Source organism: Anser cygnoides, chromosome 2 (genome assembly GCF_040182565.1).
Source record: "Anser cygnoides isolate HZ-2024a breed goose chromosome 2, Taihu_goose_T2T_genome, whole genome shotgun sequence".
Classification (NCBI taxonomy): Eukaryota; Metazoa; Chordata; class Aves; order Anseriformes; family Anatidae; genus Anser; species Anser cygnoides.
The window spans coordinates 95,245,661-95,273,265 of NC_089874.1; the positions used below are offsets into that span (position 1 = coordinate 95,245,661).

A 27,605-nucleotide genomic window follows, 5' to 3' on the forward strand; every position below is an offset into this window, starting at 1 on the left:
GCGGGCGGGCGGGCGGAGCGGGGCTGCGTAACAAGCCCAGGGGCAGGGTTAACACCGGCACTAAAAACACCACACAAAAGGGTCGGCTACTCGAAGTGCTTTTATGTCAATAAGAATACATAAAGTTAACGAGAACCCTATTTGTTACAGCTTTGAAGGTTGCAAGTACAATAGCATAAAAGTCTCAAGGCTGAAGTAGTTTAAAAATGTTTTCAATTCTTTTATCAAATAAGCGTAAGGGAGCTATTTTACACAGAGAAAGCAGCAACATACAGTCTTAGTTTCGAGAAAGAGAAACAATACAAAATCAGAACAGAACTCAGCTATGAACAGTCACCACTATTCTTCACGTACAACTTTGTCCATGAGACACGGGAAATCAAAACCTATCAGACCGACTGCTTCCACTGAAGGAAGCTGTGCCAAGTTTTTCCATTAATAGAAAAGTCAGTAGTAGAACAACTTTCTTCAAAGAAAGACCACCACCAGCCATATTGCGTTCTAGGATGTAGTGATATTAAGGTTACACTGGAAGGACAAGTTCTCCAGGATTTTCAAAAATAATAACAATAATCTTAATTTGATTTGTAAAGTGTAGTTCATTATATCCATTGTGCTTTTGGAACATTTATGTTGCAGGGATCTTTGGCAATCCAAATTCATCCACCAATACGCCATCCTGTAAGAAGGAAAGAACAGGTTAGTAATTCCCAACCCACCAAAGCGTATTGCGAAAGTTTCTTTACAATGTTAATTGTGATATACCTGTAACTGTCACATCGCTGGAATCAAAATGAGAACACCAGTGTTGTTCCTCAATAATAAGCTATACTAAAATCCCACATGCAAATATACAGAAGACTTTCTTCTATGTTTAAGAATAACTACGCTAACAGCTGTAATGGTATGCTTAAGTTCTACTTGCAGTCTGCTAATGTTAGACAGCAGTTCCAAAATGCCCTTTTAGCTCTTTAAAATGTAAGAGAAAGCATTATATATACACAGCATCTAAAACACACCAGATATTAAAAAATACTTTTGCCTAAAATATTAGGAATTACAAAATATTAAGGATTCCTAATCAAGCAACCCACATAAATTTGGTTAACTCAAAAAATATACGTAATTTGCTTCTAAGGAGCAAAGGACTCACTTTGTTTTTTGTGTCAACAGGAGTGCCCTCTGGGATTGCTGGAGCAGATGCAGCTTCATCTAAGTAGGAATTGTCTTCGTCAGCCAAAAGCTCATCACCCAATGCATCCAGTTCTGAAATTTAATTTGTTTGGTTGAAAAGTTATGCAAGGAATTCCTTTTGCAAAAGAAAAGTTGTTCTTAAAGAGAAACAGGATTCATACTGAATGTTTACACTCATACTGACATTCCTTATTTAGCCAGCCATCAGGAATACATGAAGACTTGCATGTGTGCCCACACAAAGAGAACATTCTTTTCTTCACTGATACCGCAAATATCTCTTTCATGTTTGTCTGATATTTTTCTTACTGCACTTAAAAGAAATGCAGCTTTTAAGTTTAAAAGAGTGATGTAGTCAATGAAACTAAAATATGACTCTACTTCCCCCTCCACTTTCCTTACCTGCTTCCAAGTCATCTTCATCAATCTCTGGTGTTCCATAGCTACGACTCAGTGCTTCCTGGACTTCGTTGGCTTCTTCCATCATATCCTCCAACTGATCTTGTATGTCCTGAAGCAACAAACAATTTCAACTGGTCCACATTTAATAGTTTCAGTTAAATTTATCAGATCTTAGTCAATTGTTAATAATTCCAGCATACCAGACACTGTTTTTTTTAATGCATAAATCATTTTTGGAAGCAGCACAAGTTAAGACACATGCATTCAGTGCTATGGCTTGGTCTTAATTACTATTAAAATTATAACATATCAAGCAGAAAAAGAGGAACCTAGCAAGAGCATCTCTGTAAAACCTTGTTTTTCTGTTTTGTTTGGGGGGCCAGGGGAGGAGGACATGACATGACAGTTAATATTCTTCAGGGTGAACTGAAAGGCTCCAATAAACTACCCAGAGCTCAGCATTATCTTCAGCAGCAGGAGAGAGTAAATCTAAGGACTAGCCTAAGTTATGCCACAGCAAAAATTGAGAAGATACTTTAGCATGACTATTGGCACTGTACTTAGGTGCAAGTAAGGAGGAGAAATATATATAAACAGCCCAGGAAAGAACTTGGAGGAATTCAGCACTGGCATTTGATAAGAGTTTAAGTGCAGCATACTTGAAAATATGTTTAAAGTTCTTATGCTTTTAAACTGCACTTTCTGAAGACAGAGCCAAGCCTTGCAGACCTTTTGAAAGTGTTTATTTTATTTTTATTTGCTTTTTAAGTCAGGCACTACCGTAAAGTACGGGGAGCAAAGGACTAATCTGCATGTAAGGGTAGCAACATGGAGGGGGGGAAAGGAGGCCAAAGAAGCCATAGCAGGAAGTATTCACTAACATTTATGCTGCAGTGCAAAGGAAAGGAATGTAGAGATTAAAGATTAGCCTAGCAAGGAAACACCAATCAGTATAACAACGCCAACAACTGATTGTGCAGTACCAGGGAAAGAAGGAAGGAATTAAGATGATGGTCCCATGAAGGGAAGAAAAAAAGTCAAACATAAACCAAAGCAGTCAGAGTTATATAGCCCATTCATCACTATTTCAGTGCATTGTTTCTGTCCTTTAAACTATAGAAGCTCACCTCTATTTGATCAATTTTGACTTGCTTGTAAGCTTTCTTCATTTCTTTCACTCCCAGTTTCATTGCATCAACCTAGAATAGAATGAAACAACATGCTTGCATCTGATGTAACGTACACAAATTAAACAAACGTGAGATTAATATACTGGTACCGTTGTCTTTGTATCTTTCAGTGCCTGAATGGTGTAATTAGCTTGTTCCATATTAAAAGACTGCTGTGATAGATTATCCCGCTGTTGTTCATACCTGTTAAAAACAATGCAAATAACAGCTTTAAAACACCAGTATTCATTGCCACAAAAGAAAATCCTTTTTTTTTTTTACTTGAAAAATCAGAAGTAGTCATCTGCTGACATGTGCAGTTCTTCGTTTTTTTAATAATAATAAACCATCACAAAATAAGATAGAAATATATAATGGTCAGATTTCTGTGAAACTACGTATTTAAAGCTGACAAAGCTACTCCTAATTAAGCTTCTGTTTTAACCGATGTCAATACTATATTTTTCTAGGCTTATGTAGTGGGTGAGGATATCACAAGATTTTTAGTCACTGTCAGGTAGATATGCATGCCACTGCTTACTGCTGCTGTAAGCAGAATGGAAGAGATGCAGGTTATCCAAACCACAGTGGCTCTGCACTGGAGTTTGGCTGAGGAGTGGTGGGCATAGGGTGGAAAAAGGAAACTTTCATGTAACCAAAAAAAGAAAGAGACTTAAAACAAATAAAAATAATATATCTCTTAGAAAATAAGTTCATGAGCCAAGCATAGCTTTAGTGATGAGCAGATTTAGGTCAGCTTGTCCCCATTCAACTACATATACTAACATACAAATTAGGCTGAAATATGCTGACACTAGATCTGTAATATGCTTTTGAAGGGCTGGCTAGCTTGTTCAGCATTTCTCTTTTAAGAATGCTCAGAAACAAGAGTACTGGAAAGAAAAATGGAAGTGCAACACACTCCTTCAACAAAACAGCCTCATTAACCCCAGACTGAAAAAGATTTAAACTTACATTCGCTTCTGCTTTAACACTCTCAACGCTTTCTGCTTTACGGTATTCTGAAAGACACAATTATTAATATCTTAGGAAGAGTATTTGACTGTACTCTGCGTTATACTGTTTAAACCTAATGTATTGGATTTAAATTTTCCAAAACAGTCACCAGCTAATAATTCACATTGCAACAATAGTCACATTCAGTGTTCATCCTGCATTAATGATTAACAAAATAGGCCTGTATGTAATGCTGCTAATAGCAATTACTTTACAGATTTCCAGCTTTTGATTTTTTTTCATAAGCAGAATATAAAGTCCAATTTAAATATCAGAACTACCTTTCATCCACATATCTTAATGGCCAGCATGAAGTAATATTGCAAAAGGTACTTTTAACGATACAAATTATATTAGGTATGTTTATCACTAAACAAACATTTGATACGTTTATTATTAGGTACTGTTTAATTTTTATGTTCATCCCCTTTCAAAACTGGGCTTTCCTGCCCCTTTTCTGAATATCACAGATCTTTTTATTTTGGCAGGTGAACAGAAAAGCCTCTCTACCAGATTTAATTCAGGTAACAGAAGGAAGAAGGGAGGCAAGCAAGTAACTTCTGACTGGTGAATTACACTGCACTTTTAAGAAGTAAAAGAAAACAATTAAGAAATAATAATAATAATTAAAAAAAAACACAAAGCATTGTTCAAAGACACATTTAAGAGATGCTTCAGAATAAAAATAAACTTGCAGGATCTTATATCCCATCAATAAGGCAAGATACATTTCTAAGAACCTGAAGAACTGGCTCCTTCACCACCATTACATGACCCAGGGTGCGAGTCACATCCTCTCACACTTAAATCCCACAGAAGGTTGTTACCTTTGCAGGCCCCTCTCTCATCTTCTTCATTTGATCCTTATACTTCACTAGTTCAGCATCAAGTCTCGCGATTTTCTTGTCAATTGACTCAGCTCTGCTATCCACCTGTAATACAAAACAGGAAAAATAAACGCATTTATTAGCATTTTATTCAGGTATTGGACAACAAAAAGAACACCCTCATCCTGAATATGCCTCTAAACAAACTATTTTTCCCCTCAGTGATTTTACGAACAGCTTAAAGTTTGTTGAGGATCTGAAAGCAGAAACACCTCCTACAAGGAGCACAAGAAGCACCGTAAGGTTTCAGCAAGCTCTGCCATTAACACATTCTCCTCATTTTGAGATGCTCCCTTGCGCACCCAGTCAACTCTCAATCTCTGTTCAGGCATTTCTGATAAGATAGAGTACCAGGCACTAAACTGGAACTGAAGAGGAAAAACATCCATGTACCACACTGGCAGGTAAGAGACAGAGAAGGGACCGGGATGCGTTTAGCAAAGCTAGAGGCTTACATTTGGTGTGCAGAGAACGTTCATCCTTTAGAAGGATACTTCCTCTTTGATACCTGGATTATGGTGGCACTTAACAAGCCCAAACTTAACCCCTGTTTCAACAGTGCCCAACTTTTGTGTCGCAGACACTTCCCCATCACTTCCTGCAAAGGAAGCCAGGACCCCGCAGGTTTGTGGGGCAGGTACTCTGAGACCTTACTGCATTTTTGCTCAGAACCCTGCGATAACTGCCTAACTCCCTAAGACACCTCCAGCAGTCAATCCCGGTGCACTGCGTGTGACAGATCTCTCCTTGAAGAAATATTCTCAGCCTACTGCAGGAGAGAGAGGGTTAAAGATGATTATCACATAACCTAAAGCTATAGATGCTTCTAACAGCACGCACAACTTCACAGCAAGGCCGGCTTCCTTAGCATCAACCCCCACGGCACTTCCCTGTGCACAGCAAATAAAGCTCATTAACTTTTCCTTCCAAGAAGCCTCCCGAGGGATTTGGATATAATCACGTTCCAATTATAACGTGAGACCAATCAGTGAAAATTTACAACTCTGACTTGTTATCAGTGTGCTTAAACACGTGTAATTATGCAGATCTTCGTTTTGGTGTCTTGATGATCCTTTTAAACCTCCGTTCTATGGCAGCAACGTGCATTTGCCAGAGGCATCCTGAGCAGGCATTTGACACAAATACTCTTTGCACAGGAAATTAAGGTGCCTAGGCATATCTAGCATTGAAAAGTTTGTATTAAGGTTCTATTATACCAAATATATTAATAATAAACAAGCAAATAAGCCACCTGAGAGTTTTAAAATCTTGTAGTTTTAAAGCTTAGCACCTCCTCAAGATTTTCACCAGCTAAAAACATCTCTGAGATCAGCCTCCTGCGCTGGGGAAACTCAGTTCTTGAGGTAAGAGTCTGCAGCGATTCTCTCAGTCAGTACGAGCAGGAAATGGAGGCAGACTCTCCTAGATGGGTTACCTACATAAAAAACTACACAGGACAAAAGCTTCTAAAAATAAACTGAGTATCACGCATCCACAGCATTTCTGCTTCTGTAAAATTGGGTATGGTGTGCTGGCATTTCAGCTTCTAAGTCCAGAAACAAGGGGAGCAGAAGGGGCACCAATCCAAGCAAAAAAAAAAAAAAAAAGTGATTGTGGTATCCCAAATCCATGTTCAGCAAAAAAGCGGCTTATTTCAATAATAATATGACATACAAGTCTGAATTTTAATACTGCTGTCAAAACTACCAGCCTTTTGTTCTAGACCGTGTTTCCTTCCTACTTCTCCATTAATTTGGAGTGTATTTTTCAAAGAAGAAAAAGTAAAAAGAATGCCCATTTCCTGATGCATCCTTCCTCCTGCCAGCCTCCTGACAGCTTTGAGTCATCTGACTGCTAAGCCAGCAAGAACAAAAACCTCTGCCCCTTAGCACATCGTTGAGGCAGGCACAGCAAGAAGCGAGCAGAAACTGGAAAGGGGGAGCGAGGAACATACCCATGGAGAGTAAGTGGGGAGACAGGAGGGCATCACGCGGCCAGCTGGCAGACTGGACAGTAACCAGACATGAAAGAAAAGTAGGGAGAAGTGCTTCCTGAGTTTCAGTATGTTCAGTTTTCAGCCAAAGTAGGGATCCTGTGTAATCAGCAGCTTGAATTCAGAAGTTTTCAACCGTTTAGGTGTCTTAATGTTTGATGTTTGTTTCTTAATTCTTGATGTTTGTTCTCACCACAACGAAGTATATTGCATGCTGACTATCTTGGGTTCAGTCATGCTACTCCTGCATACGCAGGAAAGAACACCCCAATGGTAGGCATAACCACTGCCTAACCGTCGTCTTTTTTTTTCTTGTTAAAATTACCATTAAATAACAGGGTAAGAGATCTTACAAAGCATTTCAACTCTTTAAAAAGGTGCAAGGAAACATATCTAACTGTCAACAAGACAGAAATGACATTACTTGAGCCTCCAAACTGTTCAACTCTTCTTTTTTTCAGTATCTCACACTACACTTTTCAATAGTAACTCAAATGCAATTTAACAAAACAAAACAAAAAATCAATTGATCCTCTAGTAGGACCTGTGCTTTGCTTACTAAAGATTTAAATATTGTAGAGAAAATGAAAATAGAGTAAGTCTTTCACAGATCAGATGGATCACTTCACGTAAATTAACAAGACAAGCTCATTCACAAACTTGGAACAGGAACTGTGTTTCTCCCCATGCTTACAAACATACACAGAACAGTACTCAATTTTGACAACATCACTTTCTGTGGATGGAGCTAAAACAGGGTAAAAAGCTAAGATGAGCTCAGTAATGATGCAGTGCTTTGGCTTACGGACTTCCTCATACCAAACGCTGTGCTCAGAGCCAGCACAGAACAGATGACCAATACAGGCTCTTGACTTCATATCTTAAAAAACACTGCAACTCATGAGTTACCATGGCTGCCAAGTCATCACGTATGTGAAATAAGCCTGAAACTCTGCTTTTCCTGGTGTCTTGTACAGTCACATTTTGAGAGAATGTAAATACAAACAAATAGAAAAAAAAAAACACAAAACAAAACCATGTGCAGTTCCTTGTGGTGCCAACCACACTTTTTTGGTAAATAATCCTAAATTCCTGGTGTTGCCTATCTAACTAGTTGTTTAAATTACACTTTTATTAAATCTGAAAGTCCACTGGGGTTGAACAAGCTCCTAGTGGAGGACAGCCTGCTGGCGTGTCTAAATCAGGATGGTTGCAGGTTGTTGTTGGGGAAAACAAGACTTCCTGGTCTCCAGCTTACATTTGTCATTTAGGCAATGTAAGCGTAGATGGCAGTATTTCAGATGGATTTGGGAGTTGTGGCCACCCACCAAAGTGCTCACTGCTAACAATGGGGAAGCTAACCCTGATTTTTGAGCGTGAGCTTCACTTGCTGTTCAAACCACATGTATTTGGAGCTGCATTTGGATACTGCTAGAAAGTAATGCAGATTCTTAGCCAATAAAATAACATCCTGTGAAAAACATTAACTATAAGCACCTCTCTCACGCTGGCATACATGACATAGTTTTGTGTAGTTAGCACTAGTGAGCATCTGGTACTTAATTCAGGGGTTCTCATCACTGGGTGGAAGAATAAATTTTCTGGGAGGAAAAAGATGATTTTCCACAGAAGCTTTTTGCTGTCAGGTTCCAGGGACAACACTTGTTAGCCTTGACTAGCACACCTCAGCTTAGGCCACAACCAACTACGCGCACCTGACTCTGTTAACTGCTCAGAGAAACACCCCAAGATCTCAGTTGTCTTTCTTCACCTTCTAAAGTCAGTTTAGGACAGCAGCAGCTGTAAAAACCATACCACAGTTTTCTCCACAAACTTAAAAGCCACAAAAGACTATGAAGTGACTAGCCTAATGTCTCCCTTAACCTGCTTTCCAGAGGAGCCAACCTCACAACAGATGCGGAGCGCTCTACTACACATCTCCTCAGTATTTCTTGCGCAGTCTCAGATTGCTTCCCAATCTGTCTTCCCCATAGGCTCTGCAACGAGCTCGTAGACAAAGAATGGCCTCATGCTCCCCGCTCCATGTGGTGGACAGGAAGGAGGTCTGCTCCTCTTGCTGCTGATGTGTCAGGAGTTAACTGGGGCAGGCAGAGCAGCGAAGCCCTCGGGGGGAACATCACAGACATCCACAAGGACCTAAGGAGTGCCAGGCTTTACATGTACATCATGTGCAGCTATTTATGGGCTCATACACAAGGGGAACAAACATAGGCACGTGTTTTATACATACTGTGATATGTACTGGTGCACGTCGAGGTGTGCTGACACACTGATGAGCAGCTGAATACATGAGCACACAGACACGTGTACGTGTGTGTATCACAGAATCGTTCAGGTTGGAAGAGACCTCCAAGATCATCAGGTCCAACCATCCCCCTACCGACAATGTCACCCACTAAATCATGTCCCTGAGCACCATGTCCAACGTCTCCTTGAACACCCCCAGGGACGGTGACGCCACCACTTCCCTGGGCAACCCGTCCCAATGCCTGACTGCTCTTTCTCAGAAGCAATGCCTCTTAATTTCCAACCTGAACCTCCCCTGGCACAACTTGAGGCCACTCCCTCTAGTCCTATCACTAGTTATCTGTGAGAAGAGGCCGACCCCCAGCTCCCCACACCTTCCTTTCAGGTAGCTGTAGAGAGCAATGAGGTCTCCCCTGAGCCTCCTCTCCTCCCGACTAAACAGCCCCAGCTCCCTCAGCCGCTCCCCATACGACTTGTGTCCCAGGCTCTGCACCAGCTTCGTAGCCCTTCTCTGGGCCCCTGCTCTGGGCACGGCGCTGACAGGCGCCCCCCCCCCCCAGCCCCCAGCCGCTCCCCGCGGGCTCACCGTGCCGATGCAGTCGGTGAGGCTGGGCGGCGGCGCCTTGGGCTTGGCCTTGCCGAAGAAGCGGTTCATGGCGCCGGGCGGGGGGAGGCTGGGGCTCGGCAGCGGCCTCGGCGATCCCGATCCCGATCGGGCCGGCCCGGAAGCACAACGCGCGCACCGCGCCTGCGCACGCGGAAGTACTGGCAGAGCGGCACGCCCTCGCTTCCGCCCGTCCCCGAGGAGGAAGAGCTGCGATTGGCCGCGCGGAGGGCGGGCGGCGCTACCCGGAGCGGCCTTAAAGGGACAGGACCCTGCGAGGGGGGGGGGCGGGTAATTCCCGTCAGGGGTTGCCCCCCTCAGCAATCCCTTGGGGTTTTGCCCTCATCCCCCCAGCGCGCAGCCAGATGTGTTCAAAGCAATAAACACCACAAAAACATGAGAACCCAAATAAATCACATCAGATTTCTTTTGTTTTATTCGCTTTTAAGTTAAGAACACGTTTATTTCCAAGCGGTTACTGGGGTCCCAACATGTCTTTAGGCTTGACCCACTGGTCAAACTGGTCTGACGTGAGGAACCCCAGCTTTATGGCGGCTTCTTTTAACGTTGTCCCCTCCTTGTGTGCCGTTTTGGCAATCTTGGCTGCTTTATCGTACCCTGCAACAAACCAACACGAACAATTCAGCTACTTGCAGTTTCAAAAGACTTTCATTAGAGATAATAAAAAAAAAAAAGTAGGACACTTCATCTTTGGAAAATAAATTTGTGAGGTATTGCTATTACTAAACAACTCGATTTGCAGAAAACATCCACCAGATGTATTATACTCCTTACTTAAAATGGTCTTCATGTAGGTGGTAAATTCAGAGATTCACAGATTCACAGATTTCTCTAGGTTGGAAGAGACCTCAAGATCATCGAGTCCAACCTCCGACCTAACACTAAGTACTCCACTAAACCATATCCCTAAGCTCTACATCTAAACGTCTTTTAAAGACCTCCAGGGATGGTGACTCCACCACCTCCCTGGGCAGCCCGTTCCAATGCTTAATAACCCTTTCAGTAAAGAAGTACTTCCTAACATCCAACCTAAAACTCCCCTGTCGCAACTTTAGCCCATTCCCCCTCGTCCTGTCACTAGGCACGTGGGAGAATAGACCAACCCCCACCTCTCTACAGCCTCCTTTCAGGTAACTGTAGAGAGCGATGAGGTCGCCCCTGAGCCTCCTCTTCTCGAGGCTGAACAAGCCCAGCTCCCTCAGCCGCTCCTCGTAAGACTTGTTCTCCAGACCCCTCACCAGCTTCGCTGCCCTTCTCTGGACTCGCTCGAGCACGTCCATGTCCTTCCTGTAGCGAGGGGCCCAAAACTGAACACGGTACTCGAGGTGCGGCCTCACCAGAGCCGAGTACAGGGGCACAATCACTTCCCTCGACCTGCTGGCCACACTGCTTCTTACACAGGCCAGGATGCCGTTGGCCTTCTTGGCCACCTGAGCACAGGTGGCATTCAGTCTCCTAACGTAGGTATCCTAAACAGGCCTCAATGCATTTACATAAACGTTTTATGTGACTTTCTTCTTTAAAATAAAAACACAGATTGTAATCTTTCACTTTTCATTATCATTAAAGGTCATATTGGGACGACAGGTATACAAATTCTCTCAATCTCCTTTTCTTGACTTCTGTTCAGAATCATTTCTTTAAGGCACTGTTATTCAAGCAGAACACATCTTTTTCACCACTCACAGTAATTAGTGACGTTAAAGTAAACTACCTTTATGGCCTGGCCCAGAACTTGGTTTCCTAAACATTGTGGTGATAAAAATAACGCGTGCAAAATAACGTTACTGTGAAATATTTCAGAATATTTTTTGACAAGTTTCCAAGCTTTAAACCTACCTATATGTGGGTTAAGTGCTGTTACCAACATCAGAGATTCACTCATTAGTTTGTTGATCCTGTCAGTATTGGCTTGGATTCCAACTACACAGTTGTCAGTGAAAGAAACGCAAACATCTCCGAGAAGTCTTGCAGAGTTTAAAACATTTTTAATCTAACACAAAAGAAAAAAAAAAAGTACCAGTTATTACATTCATAAATTAATTGTTGCGCAGTCAGGCACATTTGCTCATAACCAATGCTCCTCTTTCCCCTAAAACTTGCTTCTTTAGTTTGCAGAGAAGTAGTACATAAAATAATAATCCCTCTTCCCCCTGCAGGCTAAGCTCAGCCACTCCCATTTAAAAGAATTTTGTGAAAATCATGTAAGAGATGAAGAACTCTTGCCCAAAAAAGACCACAGCATGTACAGATGTTTTGTTAGAACAGTTCACAAATACCAAGTAAAAAAATACATAAAGGAATTTAATTCGAGGTCATTTTTTCTCCCACCCCCCAAGTACCAATCAAAAGAAGACATTTTAGAATAAAAAGTACAAAAATGTCTGGCATTAGCCATCTGCCTTGACAATCTATAACATACCAGCTTTTTCTTTTTCTTGTTAAGGGGTGTCTGTTTCTATCAGAACTTATGTTCTGCTATGATTTTTTGGGGGTGGGGGTCAGGGCTGTCAAAACCAGATGCTATATGCTTAAAACTTTGTTCAAACGGAGGGGGGTGGGGTGGGGTGTAAAAACAGTACCCTAAACAAACAGGAAGAAAAAAAAAACGATTATAGAATTTCAATTTTCTTTCAATAATTTCTAACATATTAAAAAAAAAAAATAGTATCAACCAGTATACGCAGTGTAGAAAAAGAACATACGGCATACTACTTTCCTCATGCCTCTGGTATCTAACAAAAAGACAAGAAAATCAAAAGCTTTCTTGTTACTTCTATATAATATTAGGATCTTTTCCACAATACATTTTCATTCTTTTTTAAACTATCATCCTACCCTAATCTAATCTACAATATTCCTTCACCATCTTACACACAGTTCTCCACAATCTTCTGATTTGATCCTATTGTTTATATTCTTTTCCTCAATTTCTCCCGTTTTTCATTCTTAGTTTTAAGAAAAAATGTATATAACCCAAAGAATAAAAGTATTATGACTTGATTTGAAAATGTTCCAGTACCAGTTGATTTGTTAACACTTCACTATCTTGACTTTTTAAAATTAAAATATAGAAAAACAGCAGTATGTACCCTAGTGTATCCTGCTTACCCTACGGAAGTGAGATCTAAGACCAATCATTTACAGTTTTATCTAACAGTTGCCAAAAGCATATAAACTTTGGTATTCCGCAGAAACAGATACTAGTAAGAGTTTTCTGTATATAAAATGAGAAAGTCCTAATTTTAGCTAAAATACTAAACTCTCTCTGGCTTTGGACAAAAGTTTGTCTCAGATTGTGGTCCTCTCTCCCTGCTTCCTTTGACCAATGAACACACATTTTTAAGATAAATGCTAAACAGTATAACATAGATTCATGTAAAAAAACTGCCAGTTCCCTGTCAAAATAACAAGTTATTACCATAAAAATAATAAAATGTATTCTCACATTTTATCGGATTCTCCAGTGCTTGTATTGACCAAAAATTCACTGAGCTTTTTCCCTAGTTAACTGACTAAGTGATGACTTCAGAAGTCCGAGACATTTTACAACTTTTTGAACTTACCATCATAGGCTTAAAAACATTCAGTTCGAAATGTCCATTGCTACCTCCTACAGTAACAGCAACATGATTTCCCATAACTTGGGCTGCCACCATGGTCACTGCTTCACACTGGGTAGGATTCACTTTTCCTATTTGGGAGAGAAAAAGGTTACCAAAGAATAAGAAAATAAATAAATAAATCATTTGTTCCAAATCACGTTGAACAGAAGACATTTTGTAGGAGGTAACGTCTTACTCCTCTGTTCACCACAGAACTTAAAAAAAAAATAAAATCCATAAGTGATGTTCAATTCACTGTACTGTTGCAGTAATTCAGCTAGGATTTCTTATGCCTTATAAACTTAAAACGAAGCTCACCAGTCTTAATTAATTCCCCATTCTCTGCAAAATATAAAACCTTCAGTTGTATTCTCTTCTTTTGAAAGGGAAGAAAGATTTGTGGAATATCAAGTTTTAAAGAAGGCCACCTCCAACACCAGAGGCTGCTGTAGCACAGCCTTTGAGAGCTCGACTAAATGTGCACGAGCTAAGCAGCTCTTAATAGTTATGAGATTATTATCTGTCTTTATTTGAGTAGGTAGATGTTTCTGGTAAATCATTACCAAATCTCAGTCAACTTAAAAAAAGTATCACAGTTTTTTAATAGTATTTTGTAACAAAACTGTTACACTCTGTTTACTTTGTCAGGAAAACAAAACAAAACAAAAACAAACAAACACAAAATTCAGGCATCCGCCAACAAGAACGTTTTACAGTTGATTTCGTTTCTAGAATTAATCCTAATAAGAGCATTCATTATCTGCCTATTTAAAGCCAGATATACTCACAACTTTTTCCTTTCATAATTTATCGTACAAGAAGAACACGCTTAGAATAGTTTTGGATCTACAACAGTCATATGTACAAACTTTTCAGGAGAGAGGCAAGGAATGATATTATATTATACTTTCCTTTCTTATTCTCCCATAGAATGGAATCATTGCAGTAAAGGAAAATCTGAGCACACAACATTAATAATGTTAGGAAGTAAAGACAATGCACATCATAGTATTGCTAATACAATACATCCTCAATTAGCAGATGCTATAATTCATAGATTAAACCATGTAAAGCTTGTTTCAGAAAGTCTTTACCTGAAAATAGTAGTGATCTTGCAATTCCAAAAGAAGGTTTTGAGAAGTATGTTTGTATTAATATAGTACAAGTTTACAGATATTACTCACTTTCATATACTTGCCAACACACAGCTGTGCAAGCATTTTTATGAGCACAGTTTTGGTGAAATATGGGAGAAGAAAAACTGACAGAAGTGTTGAATCATGGACTTACTAACATTTGTGGGGGGTGTTTGGTTAAATATCTTTTGGTAAGTATCTTTCTGGACCTTTGCTAAGGTCCAGAACAATAATGAAATTAAAAAAAAAGACAAATTTTCTCTGATTTTTCTCTGTATGTTTCCTCTGTACCTGGCATGATACTGCTTCCTGGTTCATTTTCAGGCAGGATGAGTTCTCCTAGTCCAGAGCGTGGTCCAGAACCCAGGAAACGAATATCGTTAGCTATTTTCATCAGACTACATGCCACTGTGTTCATAGCTCCACTGAGTTCAACTAGAGCATCATGAGCTGCGAGGGCTTCAAATTTATTTGGAGCAGTGACAAAAGGCAAACCTACAGGGAGGGTGGAAAATATGAAACCGGTGAGACACTTCCATGCAGACATAAAGCAGATGATCTAGCACTTAATTAGCTTAATATAAAATTATATTAATAATACTGTAAGTTCATTTCACTCTTCTCTGGACATTTCCTCACAAACATATTTCTTAAACTGATTCAATTCAATACAAAAGGCACAATAAAAGTCACTAAAATACAGAAGAACATGACATTTGAGCATCAACCTGCAGCAAAGTTATAGATTTCAAACTCCCATGCTGTGTCTCACCTGAAGCAACACAGCGTTTGCCTTCCACCACAATATAAATGTCAATAATCTCTTGTAGGTTAGCCCAGACATATGCATTTCTTCTCTTTTATCAAGTTACTTTTTTAAGATCATCGATTTTAAGGATGTTTTCTCCCAGCTATGAAAATAGGCTTTTGCAGCGCAGTGCAGACATTAGGATAAATAAAAAGTAATTGCAATGGCATTAGCTACTTAAAGAAAAAAAGATGCATCCAAGCATCAGCACTGCAAAGGAACAACAAACCAGACAGAACATGGGAAAACTATGATTTAAGATGCCTGAAACTACCGTCAACAGCAAAAGCAGGGGAACAACAGCTCTGTTTATGTTAAGTAAGTCTGCAATTTGCAGCTAAGTTCCACAACCAAAAAAATTTCTTCAGGATCTTCCCCTGAAGAAAATTCTCAGCAGAATTTTATTAGCGGTAATGGGCATCAGTAAGGGGGTGTGCAGGAACGCTGACTGTGGGCTGGGCTTGTGCCACAAAATTACTGGTCTGAGCTCACTTTACCAGTTCAACCAACAAGAGTAGCATAACCCCATTTGCTACAGGAACAGCAAAAGTTCTGCTGTGTTTTGTAGCTCCTGCCAAACACTGGCTCCTGCCCCATTTGCATGGGCTTCTGCATCTCACAGCTGCCAGAATCATTCCAAACTTCCCATTTTGCCTTTGCCAACAAACGTAATATCTAAGAACACAAGGAACTTAAATGGTCTGCTCTTCTTGTTTTAAACTTGTACAACCCACACATACGGTACACCTAACAAGGGTGAGATGGGACAGCTTCCTAAAGCTCTCGTGGCTTATTCAAGCACCAAAACAAGCCCTTTACTGCTTCTCAGCAGGTGCTAGTCATCATGTTACTTCTTCCCCACCAGGGTACAAGAAAATCTTGGCCCTCTAATAAATTATGAATAACAAACCCATTAATATAAAAATACTGCTGATAAGCAGTTTTAGATGTTATAGATGTTTAGATGTTAAATTTACATGAAATATGTATACATTCACTTTGGGGACATTTTAAAGACAGATATTGTGACATAGGAGTCTACAATCAAAACAATCAGTGGCTCTGTAAATTAAGATTCAAGATCTACAAAGATCTTGAAAGCCAGCATCAAAAATCAGGCAGCTACCTTGTACTCTTTCACATGAATAAACTAGGGGTTTTTGGAAGGTTTTTTTTGTTTGTTTCTCCCCCTCTTTTGCAGCAAGTCACTGTAGATTAAGAGAAGCAGAGATCAAAACAGGCATATTATGGCTGGGCTAATAATAGAAGTCTGAAACAGAACCCATCTCCAATAAACCTTACTCATGGCGGTCACTCTCACTGCACTGAGCACAATTAGAAAAATACATTGCACGCAAAATCCTGGGTATAAGGTTTACAACACACAGCATTAACAGAAAGTTTCTTACTAAAATACAGAAACAATTTGAGAACTTGGAGAAGCATGGAAACTGAACATTTTAGCGTGAATTTGACTGTTTTCCACATACTGCTTTACCGATAACTCTGAAACATCATTCCTCACCCGTCAGTTCAGCCACTTTAGCAGCAACCTTCTCAGCAAAGCCAATTCTTGTGTTTAATCCTGTACCAACTGCAGTCCCACCAGCTGCCAGCTGATAGACCCTTGGCATGGTTGACTCAATCCTAGCCACACCATATTTAATTTGTTGCACATAGCCACTAAATTCCTTTGGAAGAATGGAGCATAAAAAAATAAAACACAAAGAAGACAAAAAGGAATAAGCAAGTAGAATTATTTAGATTGTTAACAACAGTGCTCAATTACTTAAAAACCTGAAGGCACTGAAATCAACCCAGATGCTAAAACATGTTCTCATTAAGAAGGATAATTTATATCTATTATAAGCCTGCTCACACAGCAGGAGCAATTACACATAAAAGGAACCTACATATATAAAAATCTATATACAACGCATCTTTCTCTTGCCTTATACTTCAGTAATATACTTTGTAGGATCTGAATCCAAGGTAAATCAGATCTCAAATTAAATTAACAAAGTCTCAAGTTACAATTAGCAAATGGCTCCTGGGCTTTGTTTGCTCTCAGCCCCCCAGGGAATGCACGGGTGGGCTTCTTACTAACTAAAATAAAGACCCACAAATTTTCTATGGATTTTTATCAGTTCACTTTAAATTAATATCTTACCAAGTAACGTAATATAAGCCATTCTTGACAATATAATAAGATTTGTCATATATGTATGATCATGTATCAAAGATTTTTGTTCTAAATACTCAGTAGTTCTGTATGTTGTCAAAACCTCATTTACATGAGATCAGAGATTACAGACTAAATCTACCTTGTTCCTTCTGATGCCAGTATAAAAGAAATGTGTTTCATTACTTGGTAATCACACATCATTTTGAAATCATTTATATCTTGCTACCATTAGATATAAAACATGCATGGAAAATTTTAAGAAAATTTGCAACGCAGTTATTAGGAATACAACATTCAGAAAACTCCAAAAAAGATAAAAATACTCTGACTGAGATTCAGCCAGCTACTTAATTTATCTTAAACTATCAACTAATTTAGGTCTTCTCACATTTGCCTCTGTTTCCCCCACAACACTTACTTTTTTTTTCCCGAAACAAATGTTTTATTTATTTATTTTTACCTGTCCAAGCGTAAGTGGAACAGCATCTTGTGTATGAGTGCGTCCTATTTTTATGATTTGGGAAAACTCTTTGGATTTCGCTTCAAGTGCATTCTGTAGCTTCTTTAATCCAGGTAACAACACCTCATTAACCTCCTGGGCAGCAGCAATATGCATTGCTGTTGGGAAAGTGTCATTGGAACTCTGTGAAGGAATATTGAGAAATTTCTTTACAGACTTTTCTCACCATAGTACCTGTAAGATTTACACGTACGGCTTTATTCTCTTTATTTCATTAAGAAGAAGAAACTAAGCACAGCATAGAAACCTTGGCAGTGTTCCACAAGTCACTCTGAAGAAATAATCAAATCTTCTGAACTCCAGCCTAGCATCCTTCTAATAAAATCAGCTTTTTATAACTATACCCACAGAAAGTAACTATACCCTCATAACTAGACTGTTCATTAAACAACTGGGACAAAAAAAGAAAAAAATTGCTACAGTAATTACAAAAGACAGATAACGAATGGACAGAAGATTTTAAAGAAACTGTAGGTGACTTTAAAAGTTCAACACACTGATTAGGTAGTGGTAATTCCATAGTTCCCAGGATACTGAGTAAGCACAAAAGATCAGGAAGGGATGCAAGCAACTTACTGGCTCAAACTTCAACTAATCTGAACAAAATATTAAGAGTGAAGTATAATAAACATGTGTACTAAAATCCCTGGGGAAAAAATATGAAATGGATATTTCACTTGCCAATTACAGGACATTTAGCCAATTTATTATTTTTTCTACATGCTTTATGTAATATGGTAGGGAGATAGCAGCTACGTGTATTCAACCTCAAGAAACTGGATCTATATTTAGCTTCTTTAAAACTGGCTGCAGTAGCAGCGGTTGTCACCAAGCCACCTCTGCCTACTACAACTTGTATGAATTCATCTGTCATAGGTAAGGTTCAGAGTTTTTAATCTGAAAAATTCATACTGTCACTGAGCAACATTTCAAAGTTGATTTAATCTGAAAAACCTAAAACCTGGAAAACTGTCAACAAGGCTGTAAACAGAACTCACTTTTCCATATATTTTTATTTTCCCATATGTTTACATATGTACTTAACCATATACAAAGCTTATCTAAACAGTGGCTGTAAGAGAATTTGAAATTCACAATTCAAAAAGAATATTTTTGACATTAAAAGAAGTATAATGTGAGTATAATGACCTGACTTTTGTTAACATGATCGTTTGGATGTACTGGGATTTTGCTCCCCAGTTTGCCTCCCATGATCTCAATGGCTCTATTGCTGATGACTTCATTGACATTCATGTTGGTTTGAGTTCCAGACCCAGTCTGCCACACCACCAGTGGAAAGTGATCGTTTAATTTTCCTTCAGCTACCTATAATAGAAAAAGAGAGAGAAGCGCTGTTCTACTGGGAAAAAATAATAAGCAGCATAAACTGAGAATTTTATAGCTATAATTCAAACAGTTTTCCATTATATTTATAAATTCACAATGATTATATTTATAATTACACTGGAATAATTAAGAAGAGTTTGGTGTTTTTATACTAAATATTAAAAGGGCGAAAAATGTTTGCTATGCTTTTTGAAGATGTTAAGTTCTAAAACACCCAGAAATATATAATTTAATTTCCTTTTCTATAGTCATAGATATAAAAGATTAAAACACGGTCTTTTAAGTTATCTATTCTCTTTCCCAAATCCAGATGATTTTATAGGTCCAAAAACATCTCCTCCTTCCCAAATTTTAAAGCAGTTCAGATTCTGATCCCCCTGGGTGGAAGCAGAGGTAGTAAGTGCTGGTTCTCCCTTCCATAGTTATTTGTTCAGGTTAAGATATTTTCCTTCCCTGACATGTTATTAAGTAGTTTCTAAATCAGTACTTAAGGTGCTTCAAGGTACTGACTCAGTGTTGTGTCTCCTTGATTCATGACCATCCTTTGGGTATCAGAAACGTCCGTTTTCTGTCTGCTTATCCGGTTACAAACTTCTCATCAGCATGGGTGCCCTGCTTTCTCCTCGGAAATCAAGTTCAACAGCTGCACAGTTTCATCATGAACAGATAACAACTACACAACAATTTGAATTTGAGGCATTCAGAAAGTCATTCCCTATGGAAAATGGTCTCCCAGAAGAGGTATTTTTGCCAAAGGTCAGTGGGCATGCGACAAATGGAGCATATAAACAAGAGAATCACACAGACCTAAAAAGATTCATATGCATTGACTTGCAGATTACCCATGGGAACAAGGTCCTGATCAACTACAAATGCCTACATCAACTTACATCTTCTGCAGGTAAGCTGTGACAACTGCTGTCTTAAATCAAGACAAAGCAACAGGTAGGAATATTGTCCTGTTCCATCTACATTTTTTGGACCCTGTTGAACCTTGTATGTATTTAGAGAATTTTTTCTAAGTACATTTACAGTAGTATCAAAATCTGTGCTCTTAAGTATCACCCCCATAGATATCAACCTGAGAAAAACTCAGAATGCAAACCAGGAGATCTGTTGTTACAACTCTGAGGCTAGATAACAATCTCCAGATTTTCAGGTTACATCACAGTCCTCCTGAAATCATATTCTGGAGTTCTCCAAAGCTCTTGGTACTTGGGATTCATGGTGTTAGAGATGGTAGAGAGAGGACGTGGCTTCTGCAAATACTGTGATACTTCAGTGGGCAGGGTGATACTTCAAAAAGCATAGATTTACTAGTAACCTTAAGTCTGAAGAGGAAACAGACCAGCAACAGAGAAACTATTCATACTGCAGATGGTCTTCATGCTACAGAGATGCAATGGATTAACAGACTGGAGACTTCCAAAGAGGAAAAGCTTTGCTTGCATGTCAGATTTCACATTAGCTGAATGAACCAAAATTCTATTCCCTTCCTAGACTTCTTTATACTGTTTATCTGGTAAGAGTCATCCCAAAAACATGCAAGTAGTAGGCAGCCCTAATAGTGAGGAAAAATTACGTGTTTTTTTTTTTATGTAACTTAAACACCAAAATACATTGCAACACTATTCTAAAATGTCTAAAAGCATAGAATAGTAAAACATTAAGTAAAAGATTTCTGAGCCTGACAAACAAAGTTTAATAATAAATGCTTTGCTTGAACTATTTAAGAAACCCAAGAGGTCTTCCCCCAGCCTTCAAACAGTATTCCCACGAAAAGCTAACCAAAAATACAGTGTCAGTTCTAGTATTTTCAACAGTTCATTCCTACCTCATCTGCTGCCTTTACGATAGCATTAGCAATCTTTGGGTCAAGACCATAATCTTGATTTACTTCAGCTGCTGCTCTCTTCAAGATGCCAAAAGCCCTTATAACTTGAACCTGAGACACAAGAATGAGTTTAAATATGTTTGGTTGTTGTTGTTTCTTTCTTTTTTTTTTTCCAACAGAGGACATTTAGAAACCCATACTGCAGATCTAGTTCTAAATCAACCTCCTTCTGATCTTAAATGCAGCAATAGTCCATCAAGCAACCAAGGAGCCATCTAAGTCAGACAACCTGTGCTCCCATTATAAGTAACGTTCACCCAAGCAGTACAGAAAGCTGTATGTACATCGCTCACCCTTTCCTTCCAAGTCCAGTTATGCTATATGTATCAAGATGGACTACATGCATTAACATTTACAGAAAAGAAGAACTAGATCTGTTTCTAAAATATAATCTTTGAAGGCAAACTGGCTTGTTCCAGTACAGGCAAAAACAGTGCATGACAAAGTTTGCGTACACTTATGCTCTAAGCCCAGCCACAAGTGAAAAAGCAATTTCACATCAGTCCATGCCAAACTAAACATCTTCAGTAACAAACTACATAACACTAGAGTGAACGTAATTATACAGGGAACTACTCTATCCATAGCCTTTGGTCTTCAGGAAATTGAAAGACTTCTATCTACCTCATTAAAAAAAAAAAAGAATAAATTAATTATTCAAAAACTATATCCAATTTATGTAAATTAAAAAAAAACTACCACAGAATAGTAACTTAACAATGAAATTAATATCTTTAATTGCCCATTTTCCCAGCAAAAGACTAAAAAAAGGTATTCACTCACATACAAATTATACTGGCAGAGAATAAATGAGCACAAGCTTGAATTACTTACTGGCATCCTTTCTGAAACACCTCCGATCTTGAAATTCATCGTAGATCTTACAGTCTGGGCACCATAGTATTTGTCACTTGGGACCTTCAGTTCACCAAAAGTATCATATTCTATCCTAAAAGACTCTTGAGTGGACTGTGGAAAAGAAAAAAAAGGTATGCTTATAACACCAATAAACAGCACCTCCTTTTTGAAAGGAGACACGGTTAAGAAAAAATGCACAATAAGGGGAAAAAAGATAACAAAGATACACAGCTGCGGTGTGTGGTCATAGGTATTTTTCTAATTATATCCTCAAACTTTAGACATTTTCCTAGTGTGAATACCTGTCTCACTAAACGAATCACAACTACGAATATATAGCCTAGCAGACCCACTGGTGACATGCAGCACTGAAAGACTTAGGACTTTGGCTGCTCACTGTATGACACAAGTCATACTGATAAAGACTCGATTTCTTTTGAAGCCTTGGCAACTCATTTTACAATTTACAGAATGGCTGATTTGTTAAAACAAACTTACAAAGGGGCACGGCAATGCAGATGGCATCCACCCAGGCAACATGCGTGTAACAAAAACCCTACTTGAAATCCACACGGCGCACCTGACAGAATTAAAGTACTGGAAGAGAGCAGCTAATTCAGTTCCAAGTTACTGGCAGTAATTCCTGCCTTAAATCCAAAAAAACAGGAAGACAGTTTCCCTAACCAAAGTAGCTGAGCAACATTAAGAAACTGTACATAGGTATATTTTGTGCTTAGGTAAGGCAAGATTTATGTATCACATATATACACCTAGCATGCATTATCTAACGCAGCCAGAAGTAAATAAAGTTTAGCTGATGTACATCAACTGAAGAGTAAATTTTTACTTTTTTTTTTGTTTGTTTAAGAAATAATCCATTCATTTATGACAACGCAGTCACACTCATATGCAGCTCCACAAGGTACGGGACTGGACAGGAAGCAGTAAGAGCAGCTTTACTCTTCTTCTCCCCAGATTTCTGTCAGCAAAGCCCCAATTTGCTGTGAGGAAGATGTTCACCCTTCCCCACAACAGGGGGTTACCCTCTTGCACCGTCTTCAGGAAGGGGAAGAAGCCTTTCTGAATTTTTAACCACAAATCCCAGCTTCATAGGTAGGATATATACATACACAGTGGCAGGCTCTGGCCTAACTATGACCCTCAGGTGTGAGTCCTTGGGGTAACATCAAGCATCAAAGCACCAACTCAGTGATGCAATGTGGTGAAAGAAGAAAATTGAACGTGAGGAACTAGGAAGAAAAGCAGAGGATAGAGGAAGAAACATCTCTGTGCTATCGCAGTTTATTTGTATTTTGAAAACGTTGTGCAGATTTGATTACTTTCATCTCAAAAAGCTTATTATTGGAAACTGTTCAAGGAAAAGGCAGTAAGACTGATCAAAGGTGGGGAACAGCTTTCTTAAGAAGACTAACTTTGTAGTTCAGAAGAGAGACAACTTGGGGACTGAAGGAAAATCGAGGCCAAAAAAAGCATCAGTAGAATGGCAAGAGGTATTAGGTGCTCTCTGCCTGCCTCTTCCAAGAAACAGAAGCCACATAACTTGGCTAGCAAGAGCCACGCTCAGGGCAAGTGAAAGGAAACGTTTTTTCTCACAAGGAGCCGACCAACAAACTTGCCAAGTGATGCTGGGAATGCTGAAGGAAAAACTGGCCAAGAAACGAGAGGAACACCACAACACCATACTGTTCCTCTCGTTTCTTGGCCAGTTTTATTTGCTCCCCGTTTTACGGGTCTCGGCGTGCGTGCGCAGCAGCAGAGGCTCTCCAGCAGCCTGCCCAGCTCCGCATCGCTGCGGATGGCCAGAGGCAGGCGGGAGCAGTGCGAGCAGTCCGGTCTTTTCACTGTCCTAAGCGGTGCTCTCAGCCACACAAGGGGCCCTGCCATCAGGTACACCGGCAAACACGCACCAGACATCATCCCTGTTTGCACGAGGTTCTCTTGCAGAGCAGGTGTTGTGTACGACCCAAAAGAAACGGCAGCCCAGCCCACAAGTAGCAAGGGTTAGCTCTTGGGTTGCTGTCCCACTCCCCAGACCTCGCTTTTCACTCTCCCACAGACACTGACCCCACAGGCACACTGATTAGCACGGGCCGATACGCCCTCCAGACTTTCTCTAACCCCCTTGATTCTGAGTTGATCACTGTTTTAATTCATGTTCATGTCAACAAAAAACAGATAAATATCACTGATGTCTACTGTCCTCTGAAATTCCCACTCCTGATAATCGGACACCTGGTGGAAGCAGACAAGATGAGGCTTTCCTTAGAGCTGCTTAAGCAGAATCAACTGAATTCCAAGCTCTTGACACAGTCAGTGGCTCAATCACCAGAAGTATCCACACTCAGTATAAAAAAGTTAAATGGTCTGTAACCTTCTAGACAAAAAATGCTAGCAGTTGCACAAGTGATTCCTCATGCGTAATTCCAGCGTCAACAATGGAGAAACAAAGATAAACAGGGCCAGGAGGGATCAGTAGCCCCTAGTTCAAGAACCTTTTAACAACAAAATCCTGTTATTAAAAATAAATAAATAAATTTTACTTCCCTAGCCAATTCCTCATTACACACGTTTACAGACTCCCATGAAGTTAACAGCGTAAGCTGCTTCAAGCTGAATGTCGTTTGCTGATTAACAGAGGGACAAGTAACACTAAGAAAAAAAGAAAGTACTGTTTTTTATCCGTATTAAAGTAAGTAAACTAAATTCCAGTACTTACCTATATTGACTACTCAAAACCAAACAATAATTAGCATCAGATGCCTTAAGCGAAGGCAAGAACAACACAAACAAGACCAAACAAAACTATACAGAGAATATAATCATAGAACATCCCGAGCTGGAAGGGACCCACAAGGATCATTGAGTCCAACTCTTGGCTCCTCACAGGTCTACTCAAAATTCAGACCATATGACTGAGAGCATAGTCCAAACACGTCTTGAACTCTGGCAGGCAAGGGACACCATTTTCTGATATTCGCCCAGGCATTAATCAGGGTTGAGCCCCTAACTGTGCAAGTACACGTGGTACCATAGAAATCAACACGAACGTCTTACAGACTTCAGCCTGGCTGACGAACCTAACAGCTTGCAGAATTTAATGTCTGCATTTTTAAATGAAAAAACGTGCTTCCCCGCTCCTTGGATGGGATTCACAGAATCACCGAATGGCCAAGGCTGGCACCTCTGAAGATCACCCAGTCCAACCCCCCTGCCGAGCAGGATCACCTAGACCAGGTGGAGATATTCAAAACCAGGCGGGTTTTGAATATCCCCAGAGAAGGAGACCCCACAACCTCTCTGGGCAGCCTGTCCCAGTGCTCCGTCACCCTCCCAGTGAAGAAATGCCCTCATATTCACCCTCTTGAGCGGCTCTAGGAGCTGTCGTGGAGCTGTTCCTGCAGCCATTCCTGTAGCGAGGAGCGTGGAGCACGGCGGTGGGACAGCAGCACGGCCCTGCCAAGCCTCCTGTGTCCAGAGCCAAGCACAAACCCTGCAACTCTGCCGCGAGCGAAGGCAGCCACCAGTGCTCGCTTAGGCTGCCAGCACTGTGCGCCTCAGCACAGAATGACCACCCCTCATAAACAAATCTTCTCTTCTTTTTTAACAGGCCTGGGGAGTGCTCTGCCCCCCACCCCGCCCCCAAATCCCGAGAATCTGCAGTCCGAAGCTTACACCGTCAGGCAAACACAAGTGTACTTTTGCCTTGCTGCAGGGAGCTAATCAGCTGGAACCGATTGCTACATAACGGGCAATTCAATATAAATTCAAATAAAAGAAGTGCTGCAATAATCCTTCCCGTGGGAAGTTATATTCTGATTTAAGGATGCGGCAGCTTTTGGATATAGTATTTCAGTTCAAATAATTTTTAGCATGTCAAAAGGGATCTTTAAGAACCAGCAGAAAATGGAATTTGTGCTCCGTAACTCTCCTTTGGCAGATGGATAGCATTTTAATTTTTGAAAATAAAAATATACAAGGTTTTCCTGTAAGAATTCAAGGTCTGTTGGAGTTCTAGATTCATGGAGGGACATTTTGCTGTAACATCTGCTGTTATTTAAACCCAAAAAATTAACGATGCCTAAGCGCAGACAGGTCATATTTCCGCCTGACAAAGCTCAAAACACCTGCACTCATTGTAAGACTGCAGCCTTTCAACAATTTGGGGTCTTCAGCCAGTAAACGAAGGCCACAATCTCTAATTCCTTCTTAGAGGATGTCACAACAGGAAGATTAAAAAAGGGAAGCAACCAACAGGCCAACGGCTTGTGAATTACATAACCTGCTTTGAAACCAGTGTTCCTATAAAGGCACGTTTCATTCACCGCGCAGCTTGTTCACTCGTTTGGGAGCTTCCTTTTTTTAATGCTATTTGCTATCCCACACTCACTATGACAGAGCAGGAACTAGCATTGTAGTAAATTTTACTACGAGCATCAAATCCCGAACACCCCACTTCCTGCTGGAATTCACCTAGCAGCCCTTAGTTACCTCATTTTTAGGAGCAAATCCATATGGGTGCACCTGAGACTACGGCTTCATGTAGTATCCTAGCTGTTAGTATTGAGATTCAAGGTTGCTTTTGAATATCTTGTTTTCATACTGAGCAACATGCCACAAGCAAGTCCCCCATGTTTCAGCCCCACAGTCAACTAATCGTGCCTAATAACGTAGAGTGCATTTCAGGGGTCACAGATCACAAAATCACAGAATCACTAAGGTTGGAAGAGCCCTCCAAGATCACCTGGTCCAGCCACCCCCCTGCCACCAATGTCACCCACTAAACCGTGTCCCAAAGCACCACGTCCAACCTTTCCTCGAACACCCCCAGGAATGGTGACTCCACCACTGCCCTGGGCAACCCGTTCCGATGCCTGACCTCCCTAGCCCTTCAGCAACCCAGATTTCTCCCATTTTCGTGAAAACACGTTTTTTTCCTACTCGTATCTTAAGACTGCTCAGAAAGCGCCCGAATGAATTCTTATTTCTACAGAGCCCTCAGAAACCGCCCGATTTTTTATTTTAATTTTTATTTTCGGAAGCCGCAGGGGCTCTGACGAACCCCAGACGCACCCCGAGAAACCCCCCTAACCCTCCCCAACCCGACTTCCTCCCCTTTTTGGGGGCGAAAAACTGCCCCTCGCTCAGGGTCGGGGCCCAGCCGCGGCCGTCGCGCCCCGAGGCAGGGGGGCGGCGCGGGGCGGGGCCGTGGCGCGGGCGGCCGGCGGTGGCGGCTGGAGGTCACCGCGCTGCCCCCCCCCCCCCGCCCGGTGCTCACCATGGCGGCGCGCGGCGGCGGCCCCCAGCGGGAGGCGGCGGCGGAGGCGGGCGGCGGGGGGGGCGGCGGCGGGGCGCGGAGCGCGGCCGAGGCGCCCAGGCGGCGGGCGGCGTGCAGGGAGCGCTGCATCCTGTCGGGCTGGGGGGTGGGAGGGCGGCGGGCTGGGAGAGACCCGCCCCGGACGGGCGTCAGGAGGGAGGAGGAGGAGGAGGAGCCCTGCTGCGGGACGCGGAGAGGAGCCCACGCAGGAGCAGGGGGTCTGGGGGGAGCTGCCGCCCATGGGGGACCCGTGCTGGAGCAGTTTGCTCCTGGGGGATGGATGGAGCCCGTGGTAAGGACCCATAGCTGGAGCAGTCCTTGATGAGCTCCCTCTGCCCTTCCCACCCAAGCGAGGCACTCGA

General features: G+C 40.9%; 2 protein-coding genes across 3 annotated transcripts; both read right to left on the reverse strand.

The window, feature by feature from the left end:
- Positions 1-82: 82 nt before the first annotated feature.
- Positions 83-9,712, reverse strand: CHMP5 (charged multivesicular body protein 5). Its single transcript, XM_066992657.1, has 8 exons — positions 9,517-9,712; positions 4,610-4,714; positions 3,741-3,787; positions 2,876-2,969; positions 2,724-2,795; positions 1,597-1,705; positions 1,154-1,266; positions 83-679 (listed from the first exon to the last, which is right to left on the reverse strand). Exons 1-8 carry the CDS (start codon positions 9,583-9,585, stop codon positions 629-631), a joined length of 660 nt encoding a protein of 219 aa, XP_066848758.1. The 5' UTR covers positions 9,586-9,712; the 3' UTR covers positions 83-628.
- A 235-nt stretch (positions 9,713-9,947) lies between these two features.
- On the reverse strand, positions 9,948-27,359 carry FH (fumarate hydratase). 2 transcript variants are annotated; one of them, XM_066992656.1, is made up of 10 exons: positions 27,205-27,359; positions 21,885-22,019; positions 20,991-21,101; positions 18,959-19,135; positions 17,750-17,932; positions 16,630-16,795; positions 14,588-14,791; positions 13,122-13,249; positions 11,395-11,548; positions 9,948-10,152 (listed from the first exon to the last, which is right to left on the reverse strand). In XM_066992656.1, the coding sequence occupies exons 1-10, from the start codon at positions 27,331-27,333 to the stop codon at positions 10,010-10,012; spliced, it is 1,530 nt and encodes a 509-aa protein (XP_066848757.1). In that variant the 5' UTR covers positions 27,334-27,359; the 3' UTR covers positions 9,948-10,009. The 2 variants fall into 2 exon arrangements, with proteins under 2 accessions (XP_066848757.1, XP_013050792.2); XM_013195338.3 differs by lacking the exon at positions 27,205-27,359 and adding an exon at positions 25,287-25,308.
- Between the last annotated feature and the right edge of the window lie 246 nt (positions 27,360-27,605).

What these genes read in the sequence shown, in the direction of transcription:
- FH (XM_066992656.1), bottom strand. Translation starts at nt 27,333, where the DNA reads ATGCAGCGCTCCCTGCACGCCGCCCGCCGCCTGGGCGCCTCGGCCGCG. An exon ending in TCGTAAAGGCAGCAGATGAG is followed by an intron (nt 19,136 to 20,990) that starts GTAGGAATGAAC and finishes TTTCTATTATAG; the next exon opens with GTAGCTGAAGGAAAATTAAA. An exon ending in AGGAAGCAGTATCATGCCAG is followed by an intron (nt 13,250 to 14,587) that starts GTACAGAGGAAA and finishes TCTCCCAAATAG; the next exon opens with GAAAAGTGAATCCTACCCAG.
- CHMP5 (XM_066992657.1), bottom strand. Translation starts at nt 9,585, where the DNA reads ATGAACCGCTTCTTCGGCAAGGCCAAGCCCAAGGCGCCGCCGCCCAGC. An exon ending in TGAGAGAGGGGCCTGCAAAG is followed by an intron (nt 3,788 to 4,609) that starts GTAACAACCTTC and finishes TGTGTCTTTCAG; the next exon opens with AATACCGTAAAGCAGAAAGC. An exon ending in TGAAGATGACTTGGAAGCAG is followed by an intron (nt 1,267 to 1,596) that starts GTAAGGAAAGTG and finishes ATTAAATTTCAG; the next exon opens with AACTGGATGCATTGGGTGAT.